This window comes from Urocitellus parryii, chromosome 3 (genome assembly GCF_045843805.1).
Source record: "Urocitellus parryii isolate mUroPar1 chromosome 3, mUroPar1.hap1, whole genome shotgun sequence".
Classification (NCBI taxonomy): Eukaryota; Metazoa; Chordata; class Mammalia; order Rodentia; family Sciuridae; genus Urocitellus; species Urocitellus parryii.
This window is the reverse complement of record NC_135533.1, coordinates 20,652,148-20,672,307: the sequence shown is the minus strand read 5'-3', so window position 1 is coordinate 20,672,307 and position 20,160 is coordinate 20,652,148. Positions and strand designations below refer to the sequence as shown.

The 20,160-nt window shown below is 41.8% G+C and overlaps 1 protein-coding gene across 1 annotated transcript in view; it reads right to left on the bottom strand.

Moving 5' to 3' along the window:
* Chchd3 (coiled-coil-helix-coiled-coil-helix domain containing 3) overlaps positions 1-20,160 on the bottom strand; it is a 265,714-nt gene that overhangs the window by 5,094 nt on the left and 240,460 nt on the right. Inside the window, exon 7 of the mRNA XM_026392785.2 lies at positions 5,846-5,981. Coding sequence (XP_026248570.1) covers positions 5,846-5,981 — 136 coding nt within the window. The remainder of the gene's footprint in view (positions 1-5,845; positions 5,982-20,160) is intronic.

Below are 20,160 nucleotides of genomic sequence, written 5' to 3'. Positions count from 1 at the left end.
AATTAAGTTACAAGTAATTAACTGTTTATACAACTTGCTGCAATAACAGACAAAACACAAACATACTGCAGTCCTAACTCTTGAAGGATGAGCACTGGAAAAGAAATACCTATTAAGAAAAATGAAAATCTATTGCCATGGTAATATTTCTTCTATTAAACTCAGATTAAAAAAAAGAGAAAATGTCATAAAGCAAACCATTACTTTCAGAAAGTAGTTTAGAAAAGGATTTCTATGATGGAAGAGGCTGGGGTAACAAATTTAAAGTTTGGAATTTAGTTTGTTTCGATGTGTCTCCAGATTTGGCCGCCCCCAAGAAGGGTAGCAGATCTATTATGAAACTCCTGTGTGTCACCCCGTGAACAGTAGCCCAGCCAGAGATGAACAAATGTCACTAGGCGATGTTAATAAACAAGGCCCTGGACACAAGAGACACAAGTTCCCATGGGTCTCCCCACAAAGTTCACCTCTGGATTTCTCCTTGCGCTCTCTGAAGGTGGGTGTTGTGTGAATCAAAAGACCCCCCTCCCCCGATGCGGAGTGGTTGCCTGGGAATAGCACAGACAAGGGAGTTCTGGTCACAACTGTGATGTGTCACCTTGGCTCAGTGCTCGGTCCCTTGCTCCTGCCTAGGAACACCAGGAGTGGCTCCTCCTGCAGGACCACCTGCAGTTTCAGTGAAAGCAAGAGGGGAAAAGAAAACTTTCTTTGAAGGGGATCCCACCTTCTTTTCAAGGCCATCTTCCCATTTGTTCCTGAGGCTAAAGATATATTTTAGGGTTGGACTACCGCCAGGTGGCTTGGATGGGTAGGTGATGACAGACAGTTCTCATCTCTGAAAGAGGAAAAACACCAACCCAGCAGGATCTCTGGAAGGTGGAAGACCTTCAGTGAGGTCCAGGCCCATGGGCTCTGGAGGTAACTTCTCAGATCTTGTGCACGATCTCCTGGGGATCTGGTGAAAGTTGGGGTCCCAGGCCTCATCACTGACCTTCCAAATCAGAATCTCCAGAGAGGAGGCTGGGCATGTGCACCTGAGACAAACTTCCAGGTGACTGTGAAGTCCATTCACACTGCTGGTCAGATACGACGGGAGAAAGGTCCCTGGGCTTGGAACCAAGAGCAGCCTTTGGGTCTGGGTTCTGCTACGCCTACGGATCACTGATAATCTCTGAGTGTGAACTGTGCAAGTAAAAAGACGAAGCTGGGTGACCTGATCTTTAAGTCCTTCTAGCTCCCACAGCCTGGTCTACTAAAACAGAGTCCATCTGAAAACAATCGTAAAATACAGCCTGCTCTGGCACCAGGGTGCCTTCAAGAATCCTGATTTCTAAGCAATAGTTCCTATTTGTTTTCAGGTCCTCCTCATACTCTAAATAATAAAAGAAATATCTGAACCTTCAGAAGAACTATGGCCAGGGCAAAATCCTTCACATGCACTGACCTTGAGTTCTTCTGTTCTGGAGGCTAACCATGTATGAAGATGTCATTTATATTGGAGATACAGAAGGTCTAGGTGCAGGAGCCTTGGGAAGGAGCAATGTCACATTGAGACTCAGCCTTATTTGTCAGGGTGTTGACCCCACACTCCTCACACAAATTAGTTCCTTTCTGATCTCCCCAAAGAGGGAGGGCCCTGTCTCACTAATAAGATGTCCTCAGTTTGGTCATTCCTTGAGCTGAGCTGACTGCGTGGCTCTTGATCCACTCCTACTCACTGACTTAGACCTCGGCTGTGGTTTCTGGACTCTCCATTTCAGACGGTAGGGCCCATACTTCTCTCTGATCTTCGGGCATCTCCAGGGGCTGGCCCTTACTGCTGGTCCTAGAGTGATCTTGGTTCTTCTGATCCTGGCTTCCTGCTCCCTTTCCAAAATCTCTTCCCTCCCCTGGGCCCAACCTCACAGGACAAGAGGCGTCACAGTGCAGCCGAGCCTGAGATGGCTGAGAACTCCTGCATTTCCTAATGGAGCTTTCAGATGGCAGGCTGCATCTTTCAACAGCGTGCAAATGGCTGTTTTTCACTTTGCTGACATCGGAGGAACTGGGAAACTATTTCTACCCACTCCCAGTTTGTTCTGCCACCTAGACTTCCTAAGGGCTGTCGGGAGTGTGAACTCAAGGAAGGGTACGTGGCTGTGGGAGGCCAGGCGACTGGCAGACCAGCCACAGCGCAGCTGCTGTTGGTTCTGGATGAAAGTTAAAGGCTGGGAGCAAAGTCAAAGAGGTCCAGGTATAAAAACAGGAAGTCTCAAAAGTAGGGGTGCTGCTTGTACGTAGGCCCTGCCTCTTGAGTGTGTCTGTGAACATGCATGCTTATGTCCTGCCTCTTGGTATCGTCCATGAAAATAGAACCAGTCCTGGAATAATGGGGCTGGAAGACCCTCAATGACCACCTACTTCAAACCCTCAATTCACCACATAAGAAACTGAAGCTCTAGACTCCTTAACTAGTTTAGGATAGTAGCAATAGCATTCTCTCATAACTCTACCCTCTGGTAAACAGAGAATGTTTGAAGAGAATCCAGCCAGCAAGGTTGGGGAAAAGCTGAAATACTTAGACTCCCTCCGCTCAAAGTGGGCCCGTTCTGCAGGTAAGTATCAGGTAGTGGAGTGTCTTAGGGGACAGAGCAACGCAGATCTGGACGCCAGTCTTTTCTACACTCTTCCAACCTTTTAAAATAGAACTTGGGCATATTTAGGTCCGCTAGTAGATAGATACTATTAGCTCCCCCACAGCATAGTCCCATGGAAGGCAGGAATGGAGAGGGTGAGTAGGAACCAGGTTTTAAAGGTAAGATGAGATAATTTAATCTTGGGGCGCTTAAGAGAGTTACAGGGCTAAGCAGGCACAAGAAATAAAAGACACAGAAGTCTGTGTCAATCGATGAGTTCTTCTCCATAAATGGTGCATCTTAGCTAACCGGTAGCTTTTAAGTCTTAGAGTTAATAATTAGAGCAATTTAAAATCTCTTTACTCTTATGAAGAACACGTAACTTAATATACTGGAAATAACAGTCTAAATGTCTCATGTCAACCCATGAGGAATTGTTTAAGAACAGCTGAAGATTGATGTGAGTAAGTGGATGAATAAGAAGAAAAGTAAGGCTAAGGAATATCCGGAAATTTTCCTACCAGTAAAATCTATTAGTCTCTAAGATGGTACCCCAGGGAACCTGTGAAAGCCCAATCTTATGAGTCATTTAGAAGTGCAGGGGATTTGGCTGTTGGGATTATTCCATGGGGGAAACCCTTGCACTACGTTGGAAATGGACCATATCACCTAATGGGCTGTTGTCATGTTCACATGTCCAGCCTGACCTCTGGACTGAACAGGAAGCATAAGAAGGGGAGTTGGCCATCAGGAACTGTCACAATAGGCAGTGAAGACCACAAACAATGCCACAGTCTCTTCCAACCAAGAAGCAGGGATGGTGTCATGAGGTGAGACCAACTTCACAGTGAGCAAAAGGACAACCTGGGACCAGAAGGACAGCAACTTCTCATGAAACTCTGATGTCAGCTCCCTCCTGCCATCTTGTGTCATCTTCCAAGGGACAGTGTGAGCTGCCCCTGTGACCATCTCACTATTTGTGACCTTCAGGACTCTATTACTACCTTGTCAGATTATTAGTGCTCCTGTCCCTTGCTTTATCATTACTGCCGGCACTTTCCATTATTGCCTTATTTCTGTATTAGTGGATGATCGATATCCCCTCATACACATACCTTCTCAAAAACCAAACACTACTTAACTTATTTTGAAATTTGTTTTTATGGCAAGGTACCTCTCAGTCTAGTTGTTAAATTTACCATCACAATTTCCCTGGGTTTCAATGCTCTCAACTGTAAAATGGTGACAATAAAACCATCTCTATTTACATCTCAGGTTGTCATAAAAAACAAGTCACAGGATGAATGTGAAATGACCTTGAAATCCTAAGCACTATAGAAATACAAAGTGGTATGTTTCTTGATTCTCGCCCATTTCAATGTTGCCTGTGCCTGTCTTAGGATAAAGGTTTTTTTGGCATATCTTTTAATATCACCTTGTACTATAACTGAATATAAGAGCCATAAAACAATAGGTACTTCAAACATCTGACCACCAATAATACTAAATGATGTGTCGGACTGGGAAGTGAGGGTGAGGAAGGAGGGTCTCTTTGGGAGAAAGAGGGGGAAGAGATTTGTTGAAAACTTCGCATGAATGTAATCATCACATTACCTCAATCACACATGAGAAAAATGAAGGCTCAAGGTCACAGCCCCTGTCAAATGCTGGGCATGGATATGATACCAACTCAGACCTGCCACATTCTAACTTTCTTGCATCCTGTGGTGTATTGGACCTTATCATGTTAATTTTGTTTTATTCTATAAAGATGCCCCATCGATCCCCTGGAACTATGAGTAGAGGATTCCACAAAAGCGAGACAGGCAGAGGGAGTCAACATTTCCAACGCGCTTATAGTCGCCATCTTCGGTAATGTTACAAAGCACGCCAAGGAAACAGGTGTGTGCGTCAGACACCAGGATGAACGTGCATTATGTCATGGTTATTCCTTCCTTTGATTCCTCAGCTCCTCCTCAATAAGGCATGATTATCAAGTTAGAAAACCCAGGAGTCAACCGACCAGTCCCAATCACTTCCAGTTCTATCAATATTGAAGGTTGGGTTGGGGCTCAGTAAGAGCAAATCAGAAGCTGTTTTTGACAAATAAAATGTACTAACTTAACATTGGCAACGTCACCTCTACCAAACACCCTTAAAGAAAAGAATCCCTGGCAGACACAAGCTGCTAGAAGCAGGAAGGAAACAAAAGCCACAAGCCCCCAGGCTCTGAAACACAACATGGGCTTTTCATCTTGATTACATTTTTTCCTCTACTGTTACTGTTATTTCCCAGCCATCCAGACAATACCAGTCCTCCCTTCAGATATTTATAGAGTACGAGAAATTTACACTAAGTGGTATTGTTATAACTACAGCAAATTGGACTGCAGAAAGGCATGCTGTGTAACTCAAACACTAGATTTAGTCGGGTTGGAAGGTCAACTCTAGGGAACTCGTCAGCAGAAAGAACCAAAGTTTCCAATAATTTCTGTCTCTCAGAACCACCTACATCCAACTATTAAAGCAGTTAAATGAGAGGCAATTACATGACCTGTTGGCATTGTTAATTTGCTTTAGGGTTATCATTAGCCTTCTAAAGTACATAAATCAGAGCAAATACATGTTCTGTGCACATTGTGTTATTCTGAGATGAGTGATCAAGAGAAGAATATGATATATGAAAGCAAGGGAAATTCTTTCCTAAATCCCATCTCCAGTCTCCCTTTCCTTGCCTGGGTGGACTCTACCAACTGGTAGAAGGATCGACAAGGGATTGAATAGCAGGTTTCTTTCACTGCTGTTATTTTTAAACTAGGTTCTCTCCAAGGCTATCTGCTGCTTATGGATCCAAAGTTTCTGGCCCCTGAATTTATGGCCTTCCTCTTAGCTGGCTTTGAATAGTGGCTTAGGAAAGCAAGGCAATGACCTTGAGCATATAATTATTAAAAGACAAAAGGTTTGGGGCAAATGAAAGAAGTATAATTTTAATAGAGTTTCCCCCTCTGCATGTAAATGAGTTGAACACAGGAAAGATCCTGACTCTTCTTAGGTTGATCTGGGTGGCAACAATTCTTGCAGTAATTCCTGACGAGGAGTTTATAATGCGTTTTCTTATACACTGAGGAGTTTATAATGCGTTTTCTTATACACTGAATCTTTACTACTGCCCCATGACATCGGGCTCTCCATTCTCCTGGTGTCCCCGTTGGCCTCGCTCGCACACTCACCTGTTTGGCATGATTGACACAGTGCATGTACTGGTTGGCCAGAGCAGAGCAGCTGAGGGTCTGGTGGCTGTTCTGGCGATAACACTGGAGGATTTGGGCCTGCAGGTCAGCACAGACTGGATGATACTCATACCGCCTGCAAACAAAAACAGGGACCAGTGAAACAAATGATCTTTACTCAGAATGATGACTGAGGTTGAAGAATACATAAAACATTAAAGAAGGTACATTGTAAATATAGAAAAATATTTAATGGAATAATTATCTTCAAATTCCAAAGAAGCACAATGAAATTATTCCCATGAAAGAATGCACATAGAGTTCATGAATTTTAGGAAATGTAGTTTCATGGATTAATACCATTACAAGTGACTCTGGACACCATGACCTTCACTCTTAAACCCAAACCCAAACCCCTGTGAACAGTGTGGCATTCTGCCAAGCCAGAAACCTGTCGGCCTCACTCTCCCTCCCATCTCCACGTCCAGCAGGTCACGAAGCTGGAGCAGCAGTTGGTCCTCCTTCTCCATGCCCACTGTCATTACTGCAGTTCCAAATTATTTAAATCCTGTATTCAAGCAATGACCTCCAAACAGGTCTCTGTCACAGTGTTTTGCCCTCTATTCCTGCCCCCACAACTTCCAGAGGATTCTTCCTAATAGACACATCCGAGTCAGTGTCTTTCCTTACTACTTCTTAAATAAAATACAAGGCCAACAGGCACAGTGCTTCTTGGTCATGTTCCTGCCTCCTCCTTCGTCTCCATCCCCACCCTGCACACAGCTGCAGCCTGGACAAACCCCATTCAGGTTTGGTGCATGCACTTCTTGTGTCTTTGCTCCTGCTGCTCTTGATCTGGAAGCGTTCTGCACCCAAATCACCAACAAACGCTTATAAATCTGGAAAATACCTATCCATCTTCTAACTGCTCAAGTGCAGCCTTGTGGGTGCGGCTTTCACTAGCTCTCCTCCCCCGGGAGTCTGTCACTCCTTATGGTGACCCATTGATCCCCATTCACTTCCTCACCCCACAGTGACTGACTAGCATAGTCCAGTGCCATTTGCTAGCCTACATTAACTGGAACACAATTTCCAAGTGGGACTCTTGTCTTTTTGTGTGTGTGTCCTCTCCTTTTAGATTAACTATCTCTTCTAGAAGTCAGGTAATGAATCTGTTGAATGAATACAAATGAGTGGAAGGAAAGCATTTTAAAATTCCCTGGGATAAAATTTTGCAATTGTATTCAGAAATCTCAGATTTTAGTTAATTATTCTCAGTGAATATGCTTTACCAAATGTAAATGTTTCCCAAAAAGTTCATAATACACACTTGAAAAATAGCAAACCAAATGAATTATACAAACAAAAATAAAATATTCTTATTAACATGGTAGGGGTACTTGGATTTTAAGAACTAAATGCACATGGAGAAAATACATAAAATTATCACTTTTAATCTAGGAATCCATTTTTTTTTCAAATTAGTTTTGTTTAACAAAAAATGCTTCCAGTCTTTTCTTATCAGTTCTGTCTTTGAAATTTAAATTTGTTATTTCCATATAATCTTGAAATCACATTATTTTAAATTTAATGGGTTCTAAAAAAACCCCTAGAGGACACAAGGGATATTTCCCATCAATAAGGAAACCCCTGGGTGACGATTTGTCTCCTCATTACTTTTATCCAACACACTAAGCTAATATATATTTTGCTGAAATAGAAATGCAAACCATGCTACTGGTCCCTAAGGGAATTTACTTCCCACTGCTCTCCAAAGAAGGCAGACATACAGGGGAAAAAATACTCCTGCAAATTTTACATAACTTTGCTTTTACTTTTTCATTCATTACCTTACTACTTGGTCAAATACCCAAGAACAGAAGTTAAACCCAATCCCAGGAGTTTCAATTCTTTTTAAGATTTCAAGTTCAGATGTTTGTGAATTTTTCTGGACACAGACTTCCCTAATCTTCTACTATGAACGCCAGCATTTAAAAAGAGTCAGCTGTATTTCCAAGAGCACAGGTGCAGATACCACTGACTGCTTGTAGCAAGACCTGCATCTGGATGAATACTGAATAAAATATGATTAGCATCAGGTCAGCTGAATCTAGTAAATACAGGAATAATGATAACTTACTCTAGCAGTTCACAGCAGAATTTCATTCTACCCTGGTGCTCACAACTTGATGTGTCTCCAAAGTATCTTAGATTTAAAGTCAAGGGGAAGAGGGTGGGGAGGGAAGCCTAGGAAAACCTCATCAGATACATAGCCCTTCCCAGTATGGAGAGGAAAAGGCAGGAAGAGTGAGCATCGACGCACTGCACACCAGAAAGAAGACAGTGTGTATACATTTTTTTTACCTTAAAAAAGACTATTTGAAATGGATAATTCATCTAAACTGTGGGCTCCTTAGAAAGAGGTAATATAAATTGCATATAAGCATTTACCCTGAGCTGAGCTATTATTCATGCAAGTTGAAGTCCATGAGTTATTTATGATTTGGAATGTGTCAAAATATACTTTTATCACCACAAATCAATACTACTGCTTGCTTCCAGGGCCCTTGACTTCCTGTCTGGTAGTCTGTTTGGATGAGTGTGAGTGCAGCCATCATCTGAAATCCTTTTTGTATATGTTTTAACCTGTATTGATGATTAGATGGTAGAGGGGGGAGGGAAGTGGTAGAAATCAGCATAATTGTCCCCCAGTTCCTGGGATAGACTCTGGTACATTCTCCTTGGATTAATCTGTAAGGGTAAAGCTCTGCCTCTGTATTGATCTGCCATGCTTGTTAGGCTGCCCTAATGCACTGTTTTCACTTTGGGAAAATGCTAAATGAGATTACCGTCTAGCATTAGAAGGCCATAAAGCACGAGCCACGGCACCCTCCATTCAGGAAAAGGGTTTCAAAGACATTTCCAATATGCATTATGGTAAACCCTCTGTGTAATCATAGAGTCGGCAATAGACTTTTATTGACTGCTTTCATTCCTGCTGATGGAAAAAGCCATTATTAAGCAAAAATAACAAAAGGCAGAATTTCAAGATATCTAAGAAGGAAAATTAAATCTTAGTTGCAAAGGACATTAAAACAGTTCAATCTCATTGTTCGTAAGGAAGATTCAACAAAGCAATGGCGAGGCTGTAAAGAGGAAGATGGAATATAATTTTAGAGAACTTGGAACAATAAGACATCACAGTCATCAAAAACCAAAACAAACAAGTTTAGCAAAAAAGAACTGGTAGAATAAAGTCAACCTTTGAGAACATACGTTCATCAAAAACAATTAAGGAAAAAAAATCCTGTTTTCTGGTCTATTGACATTGTTGGGGACTTTTAATGGAATATACCTTATGCATAGCTCTTTTATTTTCTCCCTGTCCTTTGATTCTTAGTTTCTTTCCTTCTCTTCATTTCCACAAGAACAAGAAGCCTGCCTTCAGCTTGACCTTCCTGCCACCAACAGTGGCAGCTGTGGCCAAAGCAGGTCAGCACATGAAGGCAGAACTGGAGAACCAAAGGTTTGTCCAAGAAACAAATCAAAAGAATTACTCCTGGTGGTATTCTATAGCCAACAAAACTGTTTCCTCCGGCTTTGGCTAATGTTCAATGCTAATATTCACTTAAAAGGCACTGAAGAAAATATACCCAAGTATTTTTCTCATTATACTTGACAGGTCCTCTGTAGAAACTTTGGAAAAAGAGAGAAAAGAAAAAGAATATCCATTTAGGCTGTTTCCAATTTTACAGTATTTCAAATAACCTGCTGATGGATGTGAATTATTACTACAATTTCTAATTATTTCGATTTTCTTAATTGATCAAAGAGAAATGAAAACATTTTCAGTAAAAATGAAGCTGAGTTAAACAGTATTCACAAGTCTCCTCTTAAGACCCTCCAATACGGTTCTACTTGGGTACCTGTTTTACAGCCATTGCTGGTTTCACTGATGTCTCTCCTACTTTCATGTCTTAGACTCTTCTTTGATGTGGGTCTGAGCTTTAAATTTCAAGGAAACTACTTACCCATCTTTTTAGTTCTGCTAATATAAATGGCAAGTATAATAGGGTAACTTCAGAGAAGAAAATAATATGGAGATAGCTCTTCACCTACCACTCTTCACTCAGAAGGTGAAAGAAGTCATGTAATGACAATCAGTTAGAAGCCACAATTCCTAAAGCTCGCAGGAACACAGAAATGGTTCATTATGAGTGCAGGCGCATGCAAAGAAGATCCTTGGCATGTATTTGGACCAGTAAGTACCTGAGAGAGTTCTACAGATATCATAATGAACCACTAGGAGAAAGGGAAGGGTTGGGGGAGGGAAGGAAGGAGGAGGGGGAGGGAGGGTAGAGAGAGAATTAATGAAAATGGCTGGTGCTAAAAGGAAAATTCTGATTTTTAAACAGGGTCCAATGATGCATCCTTCATGAGGTCACACAGTCTCATCAAACCACATCTAACACACTAAAAGCAGGCATACAACACAGCTCTGGAGTCAAATCTTTTAAACCTAATTCCTACAGCACAATGCAGAATCTCTTATTTTGCACAAAACTGTTCATTATACATTAAGCCCAGTGTCTAGGGTTTCTGCTTTTCTTTGAAAACATAAAACTAAAGCTGCTAAGCATGTTGCTAGTATTTAAAATGATGTAACAATTCACTCATTGCTCTTATTATAATAAAGCCAGCATAAGGTAGTAAAAAGGAAGAAAAATATCCAAAATATATTTATTATCTCCTATGATTTTTTTCATTTTTATTTTACCTTATATTTCAGGGTTCTAATAAAATGTTCAGAATAAAATGTAAACAGTCTTTTTCTAAAAACGTAAGATCTGAAAAAGAACTCAATTTCAAGCATTTCTGACATTCCTAATAACTGCTAACCATTTCATTAATGGTGTTTCTATCTGGGCTATAATCAAATTTCCATAATTATGCTTGAGAGGCCAAATTTCTTCCAAAGGTGCCTGCTTTCTTTGTTTCCATTTGTTTGCACATACGTTCTGTGACATGATTTCTTAAAGAATAAAATAAAAATGGAAGAGATTTTCCCTCACAAACAACTATTACTAATAATAATGAATGTTAACTACTATGTTGTCCATCATCACAACACACACACACACACACACACACACACACACACACACACAAACCAAGGGTCATCAGAGAAGGGCACACTGGCCTTGAGTACCCCTGGTGCTCAATGAACCAGTCAAGCTGACAGCAGACCATCAGGAGCACTGTCCACTCAACCAATGGACTCAACTTGAGTGCTGTTAAAGAAACCATCAGCTCTGGCTAGATTACAAGAGAGTCCAGCCAGCCCTCCATAGCTGCATATTGCCATTCTCAGAAAATACTTTTAAATAAATGAGTTTGAATTGAACACAGTCTTTTTTTTTTTTTTTTTTTTGGTCATTACTCCCTAAATGATACAATATGACAACTTCTTACACAGCATTTACATTGTATTTGGCATTCTAAATCATCATGAGATGAATTAAAGTATACAGGAGGACATATGCAGGTTACATGCAAATACTAAGCCATTTTCCATAAGGGACTTGAACATCTGTGGATATTAGGTTCTTGGGAGTCCTGGAACCAATCCCGTGTGGAGAGAGTTCTCTCCTGAAACCCCAAGGCTTGAGAGCAGTATCTATCTGAAAATACCTTACTATTTCAATCTGCTAGTTGAGGAAAAAGATGTCAGAATCACAACTCCATAATCGGGATCCACAAAAGGTAACCTGAAAGGAGGGAGGGGAAAACATAGCCAGTGTTCCTTCCATCAGATTTTAGGATCCTGAGTAAGAGTCCTCAATCCAGAAAATCCCATACAGGATCTCTGTTCACCTATCCCAGCTCTCGTGAGGATTCGACTGTCTCCACCCACAGATACAATGTTCTTATGCCAACTGACCTCACTCACCAACACACCAAAATGTACGGTAAGCAAAAAACTTTTCAGTTTTGCAATGCATTTTCATTCTTATCCAATCATACCAGGTACTTGGGAAAATGAGGCAGTGTGGGGACTTAATAGCATGTGACCGCACGCTGGCTGGTGGGTGGCAGCCAGTGAAGAATAGTGCACTCTAACAGTGGGGGACTCCTGACGCCCAGTATCTTTGCCCGAGGAGGCAGCTCTTGCTCTTCCCTTCACTGAGAACCTCTCTGGGCATCTCACCTGCCACACCAAATGGAGTGGGATCAGGCCACCTTGGATCACCCAGCACAAGTTCACTGCGGGAGAACTCCTGCCTCTCTTCAGGATTTTGCACTTAGAAAAATGGGACCATTTTCTGCTGAGTCTTCAATGAATGAGAGCCCTTACTATTTTGTTTTGCAAATAGTCTCTTAAAATCAGACGACACAGAGAGACTAAAAATGACTTCATATTAGTAAAAGAATTTTTTTCCAGAAAAGTTTTCCAAGTAATAATACCTTTGGGGCTGGGGATGTGGCTCAAGCGGTAGCGCGCTCGCCTGGCATGTGTGCGGCCCGGGTTCGATCCTCAGCACCACATACCAACGGAGATGTTGTGTCCGCCGAGAACTAAAAAATAAATATTAAAAATTCTCTCTCTCTCTCTCTCTCCTCTCTCACTCTCTCTTTAAAAAAAATAAATAAAAATAAATCTACATTTAAAAAAAAATAATACCTTTGACAAGAAATAAGTTATTCAGATGAAAAGATCTGTGAAGTCAGGCATCTGATGTGAGGCAAAAAAACCCCAATTAGTTGGCTAATTTTTATTTTCCACCATATCATGGTATTCTAGACTCATATTAAGTACATTACAGGTTTTACCTCAATAGGATATAAAATAATTCTTAATTTACATAAAATATATCTAGACTGTGGGGCAAAAAGAATCAATGTCAACATTAACTCAATCTGGAAAGACCTGAAATTGACTTCCAGATCACAACACGTTTAGGACAAACTAGGGATGCTGCTTTCTTAAGTTCCCAAGGTCTTTCCATCTGACAAAATTCTACAGCTACCATATTGCACTGTGGTGTTGGTGGGGAAGACTTCATTTAGACATATAGGTCTCCCACCTTCTTACCAATGCTTGAAATATTGTTATTTTTAATGAACGTCAGGCATCAATGCTGCAGTAAAACAGACACTAGTGAGTTTACAAGTGACAGTGCAGCAGCTCCTATATGGTCCCTCGGGCAGAAGCAGGACCTCCTGCCCTGCATACAATAGGGGCAGATAAAATCACATTTCACAGGATCAACCGGTGGTTACAAAATTACAACACTTGGGAACTAGATTTCAGGGTTGCAAGTTACATTTGAATCCCCACAGGATGTATCCCTGTGTGGATGAGACCAAGTAATCCTATGCACAAAATTAGTCTTATTTGACTATCTTAATAATAGAATATTGTGGTTTCGGAGCCAAGAAAAGCATTATTATTATTATTATTGAAAAGCATGGCAGTTACTCTCATCTAACTGTAAATAGTTTAGACAACTGAGAACGTGAGAATCATTTATAATGCAGCAACTTTAGATCTCTTTTTCCTTAAACATGTGTATCCATATGATATGTTGAACTTACATTGACACTGACTCAGTTATTTTAGCCCCTGTGCTTTGTAAATTATTTCTCTTCGCCCACACTGCCACTCTGGAATGTTCCTAAGTGTTCCAAGGGTAGAAAACAGGAGCTGGTGGGTTCATTCACTCTTTCATCCACTTGGTCACTCCCACAACAAATGATTAAGTCACAGACAATTATTAAGCACTCATTACGTGCCATCTACTGTGACAGGGGATAAATAAGATGTGATCCTTGCTAACAGTCCAGCTCATAGTCCAGCAGGGCGAGACAGAAGTGTACATGGGGTCTTATAATCAGAGATCAAGAGGGAATAACATCAACACATTGCAAGGCAAACACAGATGTCTAGTTTTAGAAATGACCCAAGCCAAATACATCATATTCCAGATAAGAAGAAATCTACCACTAGTGAACACAGTGAGGACTGGCCTCAAGATTCTCATGAACCAACTTTCCAGCCAGCAGGAACAGGTGCCCAGTGGATCTAGACGCCAGAGACGTTGACCTTGAATTATGAATCCCCCCTAATCATAAGCTTTCTAAACTCTTTTCTTTTCCTCAGATAAAAGTTCCATGTGTGCTCATGACACATGTTAACACAGGTTCGGTTTGGAGAGGTGAGAACAGCTGTGTACAGTAGGAACTTGTAAATTCGGAGTCAACTAGAGAATCCACAAGGAAGGAGCAGCCAGAAACCAACTTTCCTACTTACCAACAACAAGAATGCTGAGGCTACGTCTTGCTGGGAGGGCTCTGCGGGTGACTTCCAGTTGGCACCACTACTGCTCTTTAGCCTCCTTCGCTTCCTTCGCAGGAGTGCCTTTTGTCAGCACTCGATGGCTTGTGAGTGATGTTGCCAAGAAGGAGAAAGCGGGATAATTTGTTCCTGGATCAATGCCCAGATTTGGAGGCAGAAGGGAGAGAGGAGGAACTGGGATAAGTTGGAGAAAGTAGAAGAAACCTGGGAAGCAGAATAATTTACCAGAATTATAGGAGTCATGCGCCATATTGGTTCAGTTGGAGAAAAAAAGAGAGGGCTGACCTAAGGAGCAGAGCAAGGAACTCACTGGGAAGGCCTCAGGAAAGAGGAGACCGCAAGGTCTAGAGCAGGGAACTAAAGCAAACTGGGGCACTTGTTCTCCAAGAGAACTCTAATTTCAAGTTCTCGAAAGGCCCTGCTCATCACCTGTTCTTCCTGAAGAAAGTCTTTGAGTTCGGAGGAGAGAGAATTGGAAAGCCAGCCACGGTATCCTTGGTAGAACCAACGGGTGGAGTGCCAGTCCTGGCAATCCACTAGGGTTTTCTGACAAAGGATGCTTGCAATAAACCTAAGAGCTTCTGAGAAAATTTAATGAACATCAAACATAACCTCCCATATTTGGAGAAACATTTACCTCTAAAGGCCTTACTGTGTTATTGTTATCAATGAAATTTAACTGTCGTAATAACAGAGAATCACCGAATGTTCCTGTGAATTGAGCAGTACAGAAGCAGCACCCTGTGCAGATATACAGTTGAGAGCCCACAGTCATGCCGAGCTTCTATTTCTAGGTGTTTAATAATTTTTCAAAAAGAATTACCCTTTGGGATGAATTTTTTATGCTGCTTCTTGGCTGAGGGGAGATTTGAGGGGTGAGTTTGGTGAAATTCCATTTGAGTCACCCAGGCATAAAAATACATTGCAGTACCCCTACCTCTTTCCTGTAGGATCAAATTTAAGAGAGTGTGCTTTTAATACCAAGATAAGCCAAGAAGAGCTTAATTTGAAAAATTTAAAAACTGTCACATATCTCAACGAGGTCTGTGACACATCCTAAAAAACTAAGTTAAGACCACAATTTAAGTCAGTAGTGAGAAAGTGTCTTACATTCCTTTAGGTGGTACTCTTTCTTCCACTACATTTAAAAAGCAAGATCTAAATACCAGATACACACTGGAAGGAATGTGTCTGGCTCCCTTAACAGAAAGAACTGCCAATGTATTTATTTAGTGACAAGGGAAGGAAAAAATTACCCACACTGATTGGCCCTTTAAGTATCAAAAATGAGGAGAGGAGGAAGCGGTTGCTGGGGAGGGGGCAGAGTTAAGCTGTTTGTCTGTCCTCCATGTCTCTTTCGATGTCTGGAAGGGGAGGATGCTAGACATGCCACAGAAAGAGGGAATCCCCCAGGGGTGCAGGGTTGCTAGGCAGAGAGAATTCCGTATGGGTTGAGGCCACTGTGTCCAGGCAATAAAGGATGTGTAGGAACAAAGTGGGGAGAACACTAAATTCACCCTCAAAAGCTTATCATGAAAGATGTACCCTCCTCAAGGTCACAGGTGTCATAGGGAATCTAAGTGTTCAGGAAATGGGGCAGCAAGTAGGTGGTACGAGAGGTCTGAGGAAGGAGGCAGTGATTGCTTCTATTTGGGAGTAGCGTGGGGGGGTTTTGGAGGAGAGGAGACCCCCAGGTGAAGGGAAGGATTGTAAGGGGTAGGGAGGAATCTGTGAGGGCCAATGTGAGCCAAGATCCTGGCTCAGGCAAGTCCAGCATGGTCAGGGAACTGGTTGTAGGTGGGGAGAGGTAGCGCTGAGAAAGGAGAAGTTGGATATACAGTCTTCTGAAAAGAGATGGCATGCTCAGGTTCTGCTGCACAGGTGATGGCAGGCCACCAGCCTTTCTGAACATAAGTGAAGTTATCACCTTAGAAAGCTGATCTGATGTGAAGGAATCAGATGGATGGAAGTGGAGATCCCCTGGGTGGGTGGCCCAGCGGTGGAGTGGTGCTTGGCTAAAGTGAAATAAGCGGATGAGGGGATTGGTCAGGCAAGATGGAGGACTAGCAGGCAAGAATGGAAGGACACAGTAAGTGAAGGACACGGAAGGAGAGGAGAGGAAGGGCTAGGAGAATCACAGAGTGACTCAGGGATGTAAAGATGAGAGTGCTCAAGCCCCGTCAGGACCCCAGGTGGAAAGGAGTCCCCACTGCCCCAGGATCTAAAGTGTGCAGCTGGAGCTCAGCCCTCGGGCAGGACTATAATCGCACAGTACAAATCCCCCCCAAGACACACGGGGAGAGGGCAGGAAAGAAAGCTGGGCCTTGAGAATGGCCTGTGTCGAGAAATGACAGGAAAGGAAGGTGGAACAGGAGGACAAGTGAGCCTGGAGAGAAGCAGCAACATAAGGCAGTACACAGGGCTGGGGGACCAGAGTTTCGTCACAGAGGAGACAGTCTAAAGGAATGAAGACTGGTACGAGGCCACGGAATGCGATCCCTAGCGACCTGGAGGAGGAACTCAGCCTAATGCACAAGGCAGAAGCCAGAAGGCAGGAAACTGATAAAGAAGAAAATGGACACAAAGAAATGGAGGCAGTGGGATTAGGTGGGTCCTTCGCATACTCTGGGCACTGTGGGAGATGAGAGCCAGGAGGCTCACTGGCCCCACGAGAGCTACCTTAAATCTGGCTGGAGATGACGGGAAAGCCTGAGATAAGACAATGGAATTTCAGGAAGGAATGGGAAGGGCTCAGGCCTGAGTGGTGGGGCAGGCAGATATTCCAGACAGAGAAGCGAAGGAAGGGAAGGCAGTGAACGAAGATGGGGAAAGGCTGGAGCAGGAGGCAGGGCTGCCACTAATGGACTTTTTTCTTTTTTAAGATTTGTATGGAAATTTACATAGAGATTAAAGAGCGAAAACACTTTCAGCAAGGACACATTGTGCAAGCACATTCCCATAACACAGAGTGAGGGCAAGGAGTAAAGGTGTTCGGAAGTTGGCCAGCTGAGGCAGACTGTGTGAAAAAGATGAGTTTTCAAGTATTTTTAAAAGATGTGAAGAGAGGAGGATGTGGTTTGTGCAGAGAGGGTGCAGTTGAGGAGTAACACACAGATTTCTTGGCTCAAGCAAAAAGTCCAGTGAAGAATATTTTAAAATGAGGGTGGTGAGGTGGCGGAGGAGTGGAAGGAAACGGTTTGCTGGGTGGGAAACCTCAAAGGTCGGATGAATCACCCAACTGCGGCAGGAATCCAGAGAGCAAGCCACTCGTAAGAAAGGGAGGGTTTTCCTACGGAAGCTGGCACAGAGCAGCAGAGTGCAGCCGACCTGCAAAGCCCTGGTACCTGAGTAGGGACAGAGGACTTCCCAGGGATGCTCAATACTGATGAGGGGCATGTCAGACTCCCTCCTGTATCTCCCAAGTTGGACTTTTCACTGAGGCACACCTGTCTACATAGAAAATAAACATCTCTAAGACAGAGGTTATTTGTGCATTAGCTGATGGCCATCTCCTCACACCTGTACCAAATCTCCAGTTCTTCCAGCTTAAGCCCCTTTCTTGCTCTCTAAGACAGATGTGCTTTCAAATGAATGGTTGGCTAATGGTTAATGAAGAAAGCCTGGCATGAAATACACTTAAAAATAGAAATTTATGGATGTTGGTCAACTATGATTACATAAGCTCATAATGTATGCAAGCTCAATTTAAAATCATAGGACATCTATGTGCCAATAGATGCATGAAATATACCTGAAAAAAAATACACAATTGGAAAGAGCAGTTGCTTCCAAGGAAGGGAACTGGATAGGCAGTCAGAGTTGAGAAGGAGATCAACTTTTGCATATGATATTTGGATTTTCTATCATGTATATATACTGCTTATCAAGAAATAATTTTTAAAATGCAATGGTATACCATATTTATATGATGTGTGCTCCTGAAAAATCTCTATGAGAAAGTTTGCTTTCCCTCCAGATGCCTAGGCCCTGCAATTTCTAATGGTAATGTCATTTCCATGGGTTTTGTGGCACTAAATAGAAAAATGATGAAAAATTTAACCCCAAGACACCAGATATGAAACTCCACATGCCAACGCTACACCAAGGCAAAAATGTAAATTGGGAAATAACTCAATGCCTCCCTACCTGTCCGCCTTTAGCTCAAGTTTGGCACAAGTCCTGATTTAATATCTCAGTAACCTTGTGAGAAAAAGGACAGAGAAACTGCCAAATTAGTGAAGTCATGGGTCAAAGCATTGGGAGTAAGTGTAACAGGGAACTCTAGCCTGGACACTTTCTCTATTCATGGAATTCTTCCAAGTTAGTCCCTCCTCTGTCTTTGTAGTCACTCATGCCCCACCTCTTTCCCTCTCTTGATTATAAGAGAATTACAATTAATTCTCTTACAATTATTAATTACAATGACTCCCAAAGCTCAGGTCTTTATCCCTTCTTCTTCCACAGTTCCTGGGGTTTCTCTTACTGCTCTGGTGAGAATGAATTTCTAGACTCTTCACCAGTCAGCAGCACCGAGTTTAGATTTCATTGGATTTCAGTTCTTTAGTTCTTCTACAAAATACACAGATAGATAGTACTCTTATCTGTCTGAAGCCAGGGCTAGATCTGATTACTTCTACCTTTGAGTACTCTATGCCAAGTATCAGCTGGATATGTTCAATTTTGTTATTTTCTATTTTCTTATGCAGACAAGATTTTCCTTCCATTTTTCATCAACAGCGATACTGTTAGTTCATCATTTTGCATTAAATTTCAGGGTATTTTATTTTTGGTATTATAATATTTTGTATGTAAGATGCCATTAAGACAGTTAGTTCTTCCTTTGAAATGCTTTTTGCCTTCAACTATTCCTCAGTTTCCCCATCATCATCTTGTGCTAGGCTCTCACTTCATGCATATACTATTACTACAGTCTCCAGTCCCTGTGCCCTCAGCTTTTCATTCTTACCAACACAAATTCTTCTCAATGAAGAGCCTGCAAAAGGCCAGCCTCGGCTCGGAATCAACCAGATTTCTCCCATCTCTTCCACCTCCTAAAGCTAATTTTACTTCCAAAATATCTGTCATATACCTTGCCTTCTCACAAGCTACTACTTGTTGCATTGATAGAAAAAAATATCCATTGAAACTTCTACTAAATCTCTATTTACCTATTCTGGCCTCAAAGCGGAGCACAGATGGTGACATTTGCAAGGTTGTTTTCGAAACACAATCCAATATGAACCAGTATAACAGCCAAGGAGCACAACTACACATATTCCTAATGTCCATTTCCCAAGCCATGTTATAAAATTATAAAATCATTCTCTGAATTGATTTTATTTTTCACTCGTGGATAAGGGCACTATCTATAGCAGCAATAAGTTTCCATAGGAACTAAATTCATTTCAAAAGGTTGGACATAGAGGCTTAAAAAAAGGGCTCAAATAACAACAATTTTGTATATAGTGCCTTATATGCTTGAAGCTCAGAGCATTAGAAATATTAACCTTTTACTCCCCCAAGTCCTAGGAAATGAAAGACAGTCTCTTTGCAATGGAGAAATGGATATGTTTAAGGGAACTGGTTAAGAAGAGAATTTAAAAGGTAAATTGCTAATTATTAGTGTTTCATTTCTAGCATTAGGCACAACTAATTTTACATGGTATGGTAACACTATTTACTAATCTTGAGGAGTACACGATGGATTCAAATAGTTGCTAAAATTTTCCCTACTTAATACTCCATCATAAAGTAAATACAAAAATTAGAAGAAAATATACCTTCAAGGTGCTTTGTAGCATAAAATTGAAATATTTATACAGGCATATTAAAGTACATGTCCCTTTATGGAACATCCACACAATAACTTTGCAACTTTAAAAAATCTAATGATCTTTTTTTCTTCTGATTAACTGAAGTATTCAGTACTGATGTCATAAGAAGGCATTAAATCCTAACA